Below are 14,050 nucleotides of genomic sequence, written 5' to 3' on the forward strand. Positions count from 1 at the left end.
TAGGTGGACAGACAGGGGACACTCGGGGCAAGTCGAGGATGGGCAGGGGATGCTGAAACATGCCGCAGCCCCGTGGCCACGGGCAGCTCCACTCCCCGATCCATGGCTGGCCACACAGGTCCTGCAGCCATAGCCGGCTTGAAATAAAACCTCCTCGGCCACTCATTAAGTGGCGCCGGAGCCTGGGGCTGCGTCAGCTCCCATCAGCCAAGCTGTCCGTCTCCGCCGCCGGCGCCTCGCACCTGCACAGCTCCGCCGCCGCTCGCGGGAGAGTATTTTTAGCACGGCTGAGTCCTGGCATCCTGCAGTTGGCGGGGTCTGCCGGGACGGTGCCTCAGTTTCCCCATGGCGGTGGTGCTATGCTGCTCCCCCTGACCTGGGTTTTGGGGCGGCCGTGCCCCTGGCATGTGTGCCGGCCCTGCCCTGTGCGAGGCCGAGCAGCGCTGTTTCGGCTCGGCTGTCGAGTTGCTGTGGCAACGGGAAGGGCCCGGCACCACACGGTTATTACGGGCTGGATGAGAAACAGGAGGTGCTGGGGGATGCTGGGCGCCGCTGCTGGGGGATGCTGGGCGCCAGGGTGGCCGGCTGGGGTACCGCCAGCAGCCAGGATGCAGGGATGAATGGATGGATGGAGGGACGGGTGGATGGGTGGGTGGATCGATGATGGATGGATGGATGATGGATAGATGGACAGACGGACAGACAGGCACCCTGGGTGTTGCCGTCCTCAGCACGGGGCAGGGTGGGTGCCCAGGGCCACCGTCGAGTGGCGGATGGGTGCCAGAGCCACCGTCCCACCATGCGGGGGGCAGCCCCGGGGGCACCTTGCCTGAGCAGGGCTGTCAGTGCCCCGCGGCGGGTTGGCGCAGGGAACCGCTCGTTAGCTGACGAGGCTCATGCAGTTACAGTGACGCGCATGAGGAGGGCCCCTGCCTTGGGCTGGTGCCCCCCCCCCCCTGCTCCCCCTTTCCCCTCGCAAATGTGCTTGCGGAGATGACAGATTTCATGCTAATACGCATTTATCCTGCCCTAATTACGCTGCGGGAGGCGAGGAGAGGAGCGAGCCTTTAATGCCATGGGCTGGCAAGTGCCCACCCCTGCCTGCCACAGCCGGCCGGGACCAATGCTGGAGCCGGGCACGCTGCCACGGCACGGGGTAGGATGGTCAGGGGGACCTCGCAGGGTGGCATCCCGCCTGGCACCCGGCACCCACCCCCCCAGGCACTCAGATGTGCTGCCAGGGCACGGGAGGCACCCAAGGGTGGGCAAGTGGCACCCCGACGTGCCGCGTGGCCGGGCACGGTCGGCGGAGCACCCAGTTGAGCCGCGGGCACGTGCGGCCACGCTGTGCCCTGCCACGTCGCGCCGTTGCCCACCCATGACGGCTGCGGCAGAGCAGCCCACCTCCCACCCCGGCAGCGCGCCTTGCACACACAGCACTTTAAATGTTTTATTTGGGGAAAGTGCTGTCGTTAGCAGGGATTAATTATTAAAACCGGAGCCATCTATAAAACATGAGTGGCCGCGCGTGGGGCTGCAGGCGCACAGGCAGAGCCGGGCACTGTCCCGCTGCCGGCAGCGCCCAGGGACACGCTGCGATGGCGTTTGCCGCTGCCGCTGCAATGGCACCTCGCGCCGGCGGTAGTTTTGGGCTCCCCATGGCAAGAGGGGACAGCTGGTAAGGGGAACGCTGGATGAGAGACGGGCAAAATTGTGCCGAATCAGCGTTTAAGCGGAGCGGTGGTCGCCGGCATCAGCTGGCCCGGCAAGCGGTGGCAGGAGGCAGCCGGCAGCGCCGAGCTGTTTTTAGCGGCTGCCGGCGCGCTGGGGAGCGGGCGTGAAGAGCGGCCGCCGCGGCACTGCCGCGCCATTTATAGAATCCGGCAAGTTTTGCTAATGATGCCTGCGAGTGGCGGAGCGGGGGGCTGCCTGCACCTCGGACACACACCCCCCCCCACTGCCCATCCGCAGCAACCAGCCTGGGGACCCCAGTCCTCCCCGCCTGGTGCTGGTACCCAAACCTGGGGGCACCCGCAATGCCCGGGGCACCCCCGTGCCCATCTGGGGATCTCTGCTGGCCCCCAGGGAGTTTTGGTGGTCCCTGGGGATCTCTGCTGGCCCCCAGGGAGTTTTGGTGGCCCCTGGGGAGCTCTGCTGGCCCCCAAGCAGCTCTGCTGGCCCCTGGGGAGTTTTGGTGGCCCCTGGGGAGCTCTGCTGGCCTCCAAGCAGCTTTATGGGCCCCTGGGGAGTTTTGGTGGCCCTTGGGGAGCTGTGCTGGCCCCCAAGCAGCTTTACTGGCCTGCAGGGAGCTTTTCTTTAGCCCAAAGCCTTTCAGCCTGCGAGGAACATCTTTTTCTCCTTTTTCTGCTCCTGAGACACCATGTGCCCTCAGCTGGGGAGGTCCGGCCCATCTCAGCACTTGCTCAGGACTAGTGCCAGCCGCATCCCGCTCCCAGATCCAGTCCTCGCCCCAGGGCTGGTTCTCTCCTGGCGAAGAGCCCCACTCCATTTGCATGTGAAACCCCTCACCCTGACCAGCCTCCCCGTGCCCTGGTCCCTACAGCCACAAGAGCCTCCATCCTGGGGAGCCTCAGGGGGACCCCCAAAGGTCTTCCAGTGGGAAAGGGAACCAAATCCCCCCTGCCATGGGTGATGCCATCACTGCGATGTGGGCAGTCGTTATGTGACTGAGCCCCGCTCCAGGCAAGGCTACGGGGACCAGAGCCAGCCCCAGGTGGGATGGGGGCTAAGCCAGTGGGGGGGTACAAGGCTTTGCGCACCGTCGTTGTCGACACGGGAACGGGACACACCAGGAGCGAGCTGGCCAGGGACGAGCAGCCATGGTCGGTGGTGCCCAGTCAGGCAGAGGGTGGCCCTGTCCTCACCCACAGCGTGGTGACGGGCTGGAGGAGCTGTGGTGTCGCAGCCTCTACCGGGAGACGGGCATCTGCCCCAAGGAGGTGGCGGTGATGGTCACGGACGCCCCGCTCTCCCCTGCCACCAACTGGGAGAAGGTGGCCGAGCTGCTCTTTGAGGGCTTTAGCGTGCTGGCCATGCTGGGGGCCCGTGGGGTCTGCCTGCTGCTGGTGGGGACACCATGCTGCTGCGTGGCTTTGCCCAGCACCTGGGCCCCCGAGCTGGGCCCCCCTCCCCTGAGGCTGCCCCCAGCTACCGCGTGGCCACCTAGCTGGGTGGCTCGCTAGCCACCTCCCTTGACGCCTTCCAGGTTGGATGGGTGCTGCGGGACGCCTACGGGGAGGGTGAGCCCCGCTGCCGTGCACCCCCGCTGCTGCCAATCCCAATAAAGGGATAGGGTGGCGACGGGAGCCTGCTCCCCCTTCTTTCTTCTTTCCCCTGCCCCCCCGCCAGCCCCCCAAAAGGAGGGATGGGGTTTATTTGGCCCCGTTGCCGGGCCGACGCACGCAATTATCGCTGATTGCCTGGCGGTTGCCATGGCGATGGCAAGCACGCAGGGATGCGGTGCCGCGTGGCGCTTGAGTCACGGACACGCTGCACCCCCCATCCCCCCCCCCCCCCCCGCTGCACCCCACCGCACCCCACCATGCATCCCCCGGCACCGAGCTGCCGGGCTGGGCTGGCCCCGCACCCCCTCCATCCCGGATGGGGCAGAGGGGTACAGCCGGGTGTCCCCCACCCCATGTACCCCCTCCCAAAGCAGAGGGGTATGGCTGGGTGTCCCCTCAGCCAAGGCAGAAGGGTATGGTCAGGTGTCCCCAGCCCTGGCAGCCCCACCTCGGGCAGCCTGGGTTTGCTCACTGCTGGAAATGTCACCCCAGATCGGCCATGTCACCCCACACATGGCTCTGGGCTCAGCACAGGGCGGTGGGAAGGGTGGTGGGTGCAGGAGGCAGTGGGCGCATGGGGTGGTGGGTGCTCGGGGCGGTGGGTGAGCAGGGCAGTGGGGCAGGGCACAGCAGGGACAAACATCGTTGAGCTCAGCAGAGCCAATCACCCCAAAATGGGACGTGGGGTGGCCCAAGAGCCCAGGCAAAGCTGGGGCCGGGGGGGGAGCGGGTGGGCAGTGATGGGAGCCTGGGGCTGCTCTGCCAGGGGCCGGTATCGGGAGGCGATGGGCATGATCCGGGCTGAAGGGCGCTGGGGGAACACCGGAGCATCCCTTGTGGCGCGAGCCACCGCCGGGCAGCCCTGAGCCACGCCGGGCGCCTGCCGGGTAATTGTGAGTTACGCTCCAGGTTCCCGCGAGGTGCAGAGATTAATAACTGCGCCGCGCTGCTGCCAGCCGGTATGATTAAACTCTTGATTAGAAGCTCAAACTACAGTGCCCTGCTAATTCCCCTGCTCTCACGCGCCGTTAATTACCCGGCGTGGGTTGCGGTGGGCTCGCGGCTCGCGGGGCTCGGTGCCGCACAGGGGACGGGTGCAGGGGGTGCCCCGGGCTGCCTCTGCCTCGGGGTGCTGGACAGCCTCCCTGTGCACAAAGGGGAGATGCTGGCTTTGGGGACGGGATGCTGGTGTCCCCTGTGCGTGGTTGGGATGCTCTGTCTGACCTGGGCTCAGGGGGCTGTGGGTCCCCGGAGAGGACAGTCACATCCCCGTGGCAGCTCAGGACGGTGCAGGCCGGGTGGTTTTGGGGAGCTGGGTTTCAGCGGGTGCAGGGGCGGGAGGGGAGGGGAAGGGGGATGCAGCTCGGAAGCGGCACCATATGGGCCGCAAATGCCAGCGCGCAGCATGCAGCCGTTCGGGAGGCTCTGCACAAACGACTGAATTTCGTGAGCAGCAAGGTGCTCTGGGGGCTGGGGGCCCCATTGCGCCTCCGGGGCTGCGCTAGGCGCCAAGGCTGGGCTGTGGGCAGAGTTAAGGGGATCGGGGTGGCCAATTTCTTGCCCTTGGCCCCAGGCCATGGGGCACAGGCAACCCCTGCACGTGGGGGAGCGAGTGGGGCCTTTGGCCCCGCAGCTGGGGGAAGGATGAGGGAAGCTGCCTGGTTCCCACAGGATCACAGTGTGGAGGGAAGACCATGTGCCTGTCCGCCTTTTCATGGCGCCACTTAGTGCCCTTGGGGGACAGGTACCTGTGACACTGAGCCCACACTCAGCAACGCTAATAACGTGCTCCCATCCCATGTCATCCCATCCATCCCATCCATCCAGTCCCATCCCATCCATCCCATCCCACTCCATCCCATTCATCCAGTACCATCCCATCCCCTCCCATCCTATCCAGGGCTGGTGGCCATGGTAGTGCCCAGGGGACCCTGGCTCACCCCGGTGCTCTGTGTCTTGCACTGGTCCCCACCATCTCGGTAAAACCTGCTGTGACACCGGGGCTGCCCCGGCTCTTGGGGCTTGTCAGGAGGTGGCCCACGGGGCACAGCGTCCCTTTGGGTGGGTGGCCACCCCTGGGGCGAGGAGCTTGTCTGGGGACAGCGGGGACAGGCTCGGGGGACATCCGCGGGGAGCTCCAGCTCACCCATCTAGGCAGCAGCCAGAACGGACCGAGCCGCGGGGGCCGTGGGTATTGACACGCCCCCTGAGCTGCTGCCGCGTGGGCGATGGTGTGGGGTCCCGTGGGGTCCCTCTGTCCCCGAGTTTTGGGGACTTTCCCGCCGCCCTCCCCACGTCGCGGGGACCACCCGGGGGGACACGGCCACCGCGTCCCGCCACGGCGCCCGTGCGCGCCCCAGCGCCACGCGTGACCCGTCCCCGCGGGTCGCCTCTCCCGCGCCCCACGGGCGGGGCGCGAAGTTTGGCGGTGACGTCAGGGGCGGGGCGGGGCGGGGCGCCTCGGGAGGGGCGGGGCCACGACGGCCCGCCCCCTTCCCCCCTCCTCCTTCCCCCCCCCCCCCCCCTTCCCCGAACTTGCCGCGCCGGGCGCGGGGGGCCGCGCCGCGACGGACCGACGGCTCGGCTCGGTACGGTTCGGCTCCGCACCGGCCCCGCACGGGAGGGAGGGAGGGAGGGGCGCACGGCCCCCCCCCGAGCGGCGGCCCCGGGCCGCGGCCCCCCATTGCGGTCGGAGAGACGTGCAGGTGAGCGCGGCGCCGCGCCGGGACAGCCCCGAGCCGAGCCGAGCCGAACCGGGGGCGAAGGATGGGGAGGGGGGGGCCGGGCCCAGGGTTGGGGGCGTTGTTGGGATCTGGGACTTGTTGGCCCGGGGCTGCCCCTCCAACTCTTCCCGCCCCCCCCACTCCCCCGGTGGACCCGGGACATCCCGGCGGGGCCGTGCCCGGGTGCGTGTCCGCCCCGACGGCTGCCCGCTGCCGCACCGCCCCCGCCGGCAACCCTGCGTCCCGCAGACCCCCAGCCCCGACGGGCGCTGCGGGCACGGCGAGATGCCGGAGCCCCGTTTCCCCCTCCTTCCCCTGCCTCCCCCCCCGCTCCCTCCCCGGACCGCTCCTGCCCGGTGCTGCCCCCGCGCCCAACGGGGAGCCGGCGGAGCCGTCCGGCCCCGCGGCGGGGGGTGCTGCCGGGGATCTCCCGCCGCCCAGCATCTCCTCCCGGACCCCCTGCCCCTCTCTCCCGCAGCCCGCTCCCTTCCCGCTGCCGCATCGCTCCGAGCCGGCCACGGCCGGGACTTCCCCTGCGGTGCGCGGCCCGGGCTGCACCCCCTTATCCCCCGATCCCCCCGGGTCTGGGGGGCGGTGGGTTCCGGTCCGACCCCGCGGGACGGTGGGTTTCCCCCAGCCCGGGCCGTTCCTGAGGGCAGCGCAGGGCTGGCGCAGCCCCTCCATCTCCCCGCTGCCTGCCTGCTGCCTGCCCGTTGCCTGCACTAGCAATATTTCGGTCCCTCTCGGCCCGGCTGCGTTTTTTGCCTTCTCCCCACACATCCTTCCTCCGGGATGTGGGGGGCAGGATGGCAGAGGAACCCCCCCCACACCATCCCCCCCGCCCCCACGGACACGTCCAGGGCAGCTGCAGGTGGAAGTGGGGCTGGAGACAGAGCACCGGCCGGTGGCACCCCACGCTGTGGGGCAGAGCCGGGGCTTGGGGGGCTGGGGGGCCCCGCTGGCAAGGGCTGCGTGGCTGCGTCATCCCTCCGTGCCGTCCGCACCCAGCCACCCACTTCCCCGCTATTGTCTTACACCCGCTGTTGCTTCTGCTCCCAAATTAAACGCTTTCGGGGGGGGGGAGGGCGGGGGGAGCTGGCTGTGTGCGGGTGTCAGTGGAGCACCCAGCCTCCCCCTGCCCCGGCACCCCCGGGGAGGGAGGACTCACCCCTTTGCCCACCCATTGCCCGGGTGCCCCTTCCACGGTGGGGGTGCTCTCACCTATGGGGCGCAGGTGCTGGCCACGATGTGGGGCTGGATGCCAGCCTACCTTGTGGGGTACCCCGGCTGTGCTGAACCCCCTGCCCAAAGCCATCCTGGGGCAGGGGAGGGTGCTGGAGCTCAGCCCCGGCAGGATGGGTCCCCGCTAAACCAACGGGAACTAATTTTATGAGCGCAGATTAGCTGAGCACTCGCGGAGACAGCAATAAAATCCCGATATATCATCCCGCCCGGGTCCCCTTCCCGGCTAATCCTGGCATCACGCCGCCGGCGCTGGCAGCCTTCCCACCTGCCCGCAGGCCAGCCCTGCCCCTGCCGGCCTGCGACACCAAGCCCACCGCCACGCCAGCGGCTGCCAGGACAGCCCTCGGACCCCTCGGCCAGCTGCGGTGGCACGGCAGAGCCAGCGTCATGTGGCACGGGGACGCGGAGGTGCCAGGCAGAGCATGTTTGCCGGGGATGAGCCGAGTGCAGGCTGGAAAGTCTCACCCAGTCTGTGGTGTGGAGAAGGGTGCCCAAGGATGCCCTGCTCTTTTGGAAGCGGGTGCACCCTAGTCGGAAAGGGGACGGGTGCTCTTGCCTGGAATGGGCTTTCCCAGCAGGAGGGTGCCCAGCTGTCATGAGAGGTGGGAGCAGCCATCCTGCAGGCATCGCTCGGGCAGGCACAGAAGCAGGTCAACCCCAAGGGATGGAGGCAGGAAGGATCATCCCCCCATTCCCTGGCTCGCCGCACCCACGTCCCACCCAGATTTGGGGTCCATCACCCCAGGGAGCACTTAGGTGCATGCCCTGGGTGCGGCAGGCAGGACCACCTCCTTCCTGGGGCCCGCATGGCGGAGACGAGGCCGTGCACCCGCAGGTGGGTCGGGTGCTGCCGGGTGCTGCCCGTCCCTGCCCCCTCCGAAGGATGTGCCGCTTTCTGCATCTCCAGCTCCCATTGCCATAGCAACAGGCTCGGCGCTTGGGTACCCGCGATGCCGGCTCCCGCATCCCGCACTGCCATCCTGCCCGTGGCCCTCGCCGCCGGGCTCCGGGTGCTGCCGGCACGGTGCGGCAAGGCCGGCACACCGCAGCGTGATGTTTCGGGAGCTTTAGCACCGGGCAATGGGTGTCTCCAGTGTCATGCCAGCATCCCATCATGGGGTCCCACTTGGGCCCATCCAAGAGGAGTGGGGGGACCCGGGGAGCCCTGTCTCCCTCTGAGCCATCAGAAAATAACGTCAGCTGAAACTTCCTCCCGGTAATGGGGTGGGAAAAGGCAAAAAAATCACTTTATGGGAGCAAGTTTTTGCTGGGAAGCTTGCGAGCAGGGTCTGGATTTGAAGGGTTCCTGGCAGGAAGGCAAGGGGCAAACCAGCCTTCCTACGGTGCCGGAGGAGCCAGTGCGTGCCGGGGTCGGTGTCCTGCCTGCTGCTGGTGCCAGGAGGGTTGGCACTGCCGAACCACAGTGCCCACCTGTCCGGTGCTGCAGTGGGGCCACCGGGGCTGGTGAGGGACGTGGAGCTGAGGCCGGTGTAACTCGCTGCACATGTGATGGTGCGCAACCGTGCTCCGCCTGGAGAAGCCCCGGCTCCAGAAATGTCACCGTGGGGCAAAACCAGGCTGAGAAACAGGAAAGGGTCCATTCGCCTCCGCTTGCCTCCCCAGCGGGTGCTCTGGGCTCTGCGCTAGCCCTGGCTATTTAATAAATCATTAATGAGCCGCAAACGAGGGCTGGAGGAGCCGGCTTGCAGCTGCGCTGGCTGCCCGAGCCCAGGCAGAGCGGCTGGACGCCACGGGGATGGACACACATCGGTGGGGCTAGGCACGTGGCGGCTTGTGGCAGCCAGGGAGCACGAGCAGCCACTGCGCTTCGTCAGGTTTTCCATTGATTAGCGCGGCTCGGGAGGGGGGGGGGGACAGGACTGTTGCAGCTCCAGGGGGTCCGGTGGTGCCGGGGCGCTCACCGCCTCTTCCTGCCCTGCCAGCACCGGGCCCTGCGATGCCGTTTGGCTGCGTGACGCTGGGAGACAAGAAAGATTATAACCAGCCGTCCGAGGTGACCGACAGATATGACCTGGGCCAGGTCATCAAAACGTGAGTTGGTCCCTCCCCGGCCCCGGGGGAGCCCAGGGGACCCCAACCGCCTGCGTGCCCCGGGCTCAGCAGTGGCACGATGCTGCCCATGGTTGGGGGTGCTTTGGGGGTGCCGGTCCCCTGCTGGGATGGGCAGGGCGCCTTTTGGGGTGGCTGTCCCCAAATTCGTCCCTCTGGCTGGTGGGTGCATGAGGGTATTCAGCCCCGGCTCCGAGGAGGGCAGCGAGGTCTCCCTGCTGCTGCCGGCTGCAGCCAGGAGGCTCCCCGTAATCCCTCCCTCCTCCCCACAAAGATCTGCCGGGATTGCAGCAATTCCGCACGATCCCGGCTCCCCCGAGCGCTCGGGGAAGCAGGAGGGCTCTGCTCTGGCAAAGGGCAGATGTCATTTGGGGGGGATGACACCAGAGCACTGCTGCTTTCCCCCAACTTTTATCGCCGTGCTGGGGGACCCTTTAGGAAGCGCTCGGTGAAATGAAGCCCTCAGACTACTCATTGAGAGGGTTTTCACCCAAAAACACGTGCCGGAATTTTTTTCCGTCAGCCTCCGAAGCACCGGGACCACTTGGCGGTGGGGGCGCGCCCGGCAGGGTGACAACTGGATGGCGGTGGGGACCTTTTTTGGGTGCTCTCAGAGCTTTGCTCCATCCTCTGAGCAGCCTGTCCCAAAGCCTACGTGTCCCCATCCCCCTGCAGCCGGGGCAGTGGCCAGAAGGATTTCGACACAACCGGCGGGGACGGGGAGGGTTGGAAAGCCAAAGGCTTTGCCGGAGCCGTGCTGAGTGCCCCCCCATGGGCTCCCCCGTGGCTCCTGCCCGGCCGATGTGCTCGAACACCATTAATAATAGAACAGAAATATTGCAGCATCCCCGGGCAACCGGCGCGTCTCCCCTTCTTTCTTCCCGACCGCGGCGCTGACATTGATGTCGGGGCGTGCTGCGGTTCTGCCTCGGCGCGGGCGGCTTCGCAGCGGGCCCTACCCCAGCTGCCGTGGGGAGGGGGCTTTTTAATCAGCAAATTTCCCCCCTTCCCTATTAAGTCACTTTTTCCATGTCAATTCCTTCACACCGCCTTTTTTTTTTTTTCCTTCCCTCCGCTCCGGAGAGGTTTTTAGCCGCAGTTTCCTTCCACCCCTGCGGCATCTCCCCTCACCGCTGGGATTTGGGGGGTTGGGGGATGCTGGTGGGCTCAGGGACCACCTGAGCTCCCCGAGCTCGGCGGTCCCAAGGGGGAAGGGGGGGTGACAGCTGCGGGCACCCTTGCAGGGAGGAGTTCTGTGAAATCTTCCGTGCCAAGGAGAAAACGACGGGGAAACTGTACACCTGCAAGAAGTTTCTGAAACGGGACGGGCGGAAAGTGCGGAAGGCGGCCAAAAACGAGATCATCATCCTCAAAATGTGAGTGCCGGGGCCGGGGTGGGGTGGGGGGATCCCACGCTGCTGGGCAAAGCGGGGACCCCCACCCATGCCCCTGTCTCTCTGTAGGGTGAAGCACCCCAACATCCTGCAGCTGGTGGACGTCTATATCACCCGCAAGGAGTATTTCATCTTCCTGGAGCTGTAAGTTTGAGGAGTTTGGGGGGGCTGGTTGGGGGTGCCCCCACCAGGGGGGATCTCGGCAGAGCTGCTGTTGGCAGGGCCACCGGTCGGGAGGTCTTCGACTGGATCCTGGACCAGGGCTACTACTCGGAGAGGGACACCAGCAATGTCATCCGGCAGGTGCTGGAGGCCGTCGCCTACCTGCACTCGCTCAAGATTGTCCACAGGAACCTCAAGGTGGGTGGTGGTGGGGTGGGAGCACCCATGGGTGCCGGCGTGCCCCCTGCCCCGGCGCTCACATTCCCCGTGCTGGCAGCTGGAGAACCTGGTGTACTATAACCGCCTGAAGAACTCCAAGATCGTCATCAGCGACTTCCACTTGGCCAAGCTGGAGAACGGGCTCATCAAGGAGCCCTGCGGCACCCCCGAGTACCTGGGTGGGTGAGAGCCAGCCGGGTGGGGACGCAGGGGTGGGCAGCACTGCCCCGGGGTCCCACCAGGTTCCTGCTGCTCCTCATCACCCTGGGGACCGGTCCTGAGGGCTCCCATTTGATCCCTCCTGATGTCCATGGGTGTTCCTGGCAGTGCCCTCCCACTCCCCGTCACCCCGGGGCTGATCCTGGGTGCTCCTGGGGGGTCCCTCCTGTTCCCCATCACACCCACACTGATCCTGGGTGCTCCTGGTGGGTCCCTCCCCCTCCCCATCACCCCAGGGCTGATCCTGGGTGATCCCAGTGCGTTTCTCCTGGTCCGCATCACCCTAGGTCTGATCCTGGGTGCTCCCACGGGGTCCCTCCCGCTCCCCATCACCCCAGGGCTGGTCCTGGATGCTCTCAGTGGGTCCCTCCCACTCCCCATCACCCTGGGGATGAGGAGCTGGGGGGTTGGGGACTCCGGCGCAGGGCTGCTCTCCTGTCCCTCGCAGCTCCAGAGGTGGTGGGGCGGCAGCGGTACGGGCGGCCGGTGGACTGCTGGGCCATCGGCGTCATCATGTACATCCTGTGAGTGTGGGTCAAGGGCCAGGGCGGCTGCGGGGTGCTGGGGGCCGTGGATCAGGCTGAGTCCCCTGCCCCGTCCCCCAGCCTCTCGGGGAACCCCCCCTTCTACGAGGAGGCGGATGAGGATGACTATGAGAACCATGACAAGAACCTCTTCCGCAAAATCCTGGCCGGGGACTATGAGTTCGACCCGCCATACTGGGACGACATCTCGCAGGCGGGTGAGCCCACACTGGGGGGGAAAACACGGGGTCCCACGCTGTCTACCTCCCCCCTTGGCACTGACATCCCCCCCCTGTGCCCCCAGCCAAGGAGCTGGTGACGCGCCTGATGGAGGTGGAGCAGGACCAGCGGATCACGGCGGAGGAGGCCATCTCCCACGAGTGGTGAGGGGCGGCAGGGGCAGGCGGGGGGCTGGGGGGGGGGGCCTGCGGGGGCCACTCACCCCTCCCCACCTCCCCAGGATCTCAGGCAACGCCGCCTCCGACAAGAACATCAAGGATGGTGTCTGCGCCCAGATCGAGAAGAACTTCGCCCGGGCCAAGTGGAAGGTGGGTGAGGGCACCCTGTGCCTCAGTTTCCCCTCTCAACCGAGCTCCCCCCACCCCATCGCGGGGCTATCAGCCTCGGGGGCCCCTGCGACGCCGCCAGCTCCCAGCAGGAATCCCCGGTGGGGGACCCGACGCCCCGGTGAGGGACCCGGGGACAAGGGAGACCCCACGCCCCATGGTGTCCCCCCCTGTCCCCCCGCAGAAAGCCGTGCGAGTGACCACCCTCATGAAACGCCTGCGGGCACCTGAGCAGACAGAGACGGCCCCTGCACCGGCCACCACTGCTGCCACCACTGCTGCCACCACCGCTGCCACTGCCACCACCGCCGCCACGGACACTGCAGCTCCCGCGGCCCCCGGCACGCCGCCCGCCACCGCGCAGCCCTCGGACCCCGCCACGCCACCCGCTGCCACGTGTAATGGGGACGGGGCTGCCACCGCCGCCGCTGCCACCACCGAGGCCCCCAGCGAGCAGACCGGCTGAGCGGCGGTCGCCCCCGCGCCCCCACCCCCCCCCCCCCCCGTGTACATAGCCCCCGGCATGGTCCCCCTCCGCGCCCCCGCCTGCGCCCCCTTTTCTACGTGCCCCGACGGAGAGCCGGCCGCGGGGCAGAGCCCTGCATGGAGCCTGTCCTCCCCGGCCCCCTCCCCCCCCCCCCCCCCGAAGTTCCCTCCCGGCCCCCTTGGTGGCTTTGCCGGTCGGTCTGTCCCCCCCCATGCTCTCTCAGTCTGTCCCCCGCCACCGTCCCCCCGGGGATGCCCAGAGATACGGGGCAGCCCCCCCTGGCTGCACGCCCCGTGGGTTTGAGGGGGGGGGTGGGGGTATCACGCGGGGCCCCCCCGGGACAGGCGTGCATGTGCGGGACCGCGGGTGGGGCCGGCTGAACGGAGGGGAGGGGGGGGGCAGAGCACCGGGCGCCCCCTCTCCGACCCGGGGCCCCGGGGGGGGGGGGAGGGGCACGTTTTAGGGGGCGAGGGAGCATGGGGTCCCCCCACCCGGGGGCAGCCACACAGCCCCCCACGTGTTGTGTCTGGAGGATCCCAAATGCCCCCCCCATGTTCCCCCCCCTTCCCCGGTCCCCGCTTAGCTCCCTCGCAGCTGCATGCCTGCAGGGCCGGCTCTGCCTGCGGCTGCCGCCGGCGCCCCGCGTGCCCCCCGTGCCCCCCCCAGCGCTGTATCTCTGGCGAATAAAGACCCCGCTGAGGACAAACTGAGACAGCACCAGTGCCGCCTGCCCTGTCTCTCTGTGGGGCTCGGGGTGCCGGTGGCCCGCCTCGTGTGCCGGCGGCACACCGCGTGGTTCCCACCAGGGCTGAGTGAGGTGGGGCAGCCGGGGCAGGCTGGAAGGGACAGTACTGCCGGGCAGGACGGGCAGAGGGGTCCCGCGGCTGCTCGTCCCGGCCACCCGCCGGGAAACAGCTTCGTTGAAGCCTAACGTCATCGTTAGGCTTCAGGATACACGGGCGCGGCGGGCGGGGAGACCCGGAGGCGCGGCCCCGTCCCGAGGCCACGCCCCCATCTCAGGCCACGCCTCCGCCCTTGGCCCAGGGCGGGGGCACGGGGCCCGCGCTCGGCCCGTGAGGTCACTTCCGTACCGGGCCGGAAGCGGCGGGCGCGCGGCCGGATTTGAATCGCTCAGG

At 68.1% G+C, this 14,050-nt stretch overlaps 1 protein-coding gene across 1 annotated transcript; it reads left to right on the plus strand.

Annotated features, from left to right (window-relative positions):
* Window positions 1-9,230: 9,230 nt before the first annotated feature.
* On the plus strand, window positions 9,231-12,893 carry CAMKV (CaM kinase like vesicle associated; the record flags this gene model as incomplete). Its single annotated transcript, XM_082487956.1, has 10 exons — window positions 9,231-9,325; window positions 10,588-10,719; window positions 10,807-10,881; window positions 10,959-11,097; window positions 11,177-11,297; window positions 11,786-11,861; window positions 11,943-12,079; window positions 12,166-12,244; window positions 12,322-12,409; window positions 12,612-12,893. 10 exons carry the CDS (start codon window positions 9,231-9,233, stop codon window positions 12,891-12,893), a joined length of 1,224 nt encoding a protein of 407 aa, XP_082344082.1.
* Between the last annotated feature and the right edge of the window lie 1,157 nt (window positions 12,894-14,050).

This window comes from Vanellus vanellus, assembly GCF_965231255.1.
Source record: "Vanellus vanellus genome assembly, chromosome: 9".
Lineage (NCBI taxonomy): Eukaryota > Metazoa > Chordata > Aves > Charadriiformes > Charadriidae > Vanellus > Vanellus vanellus.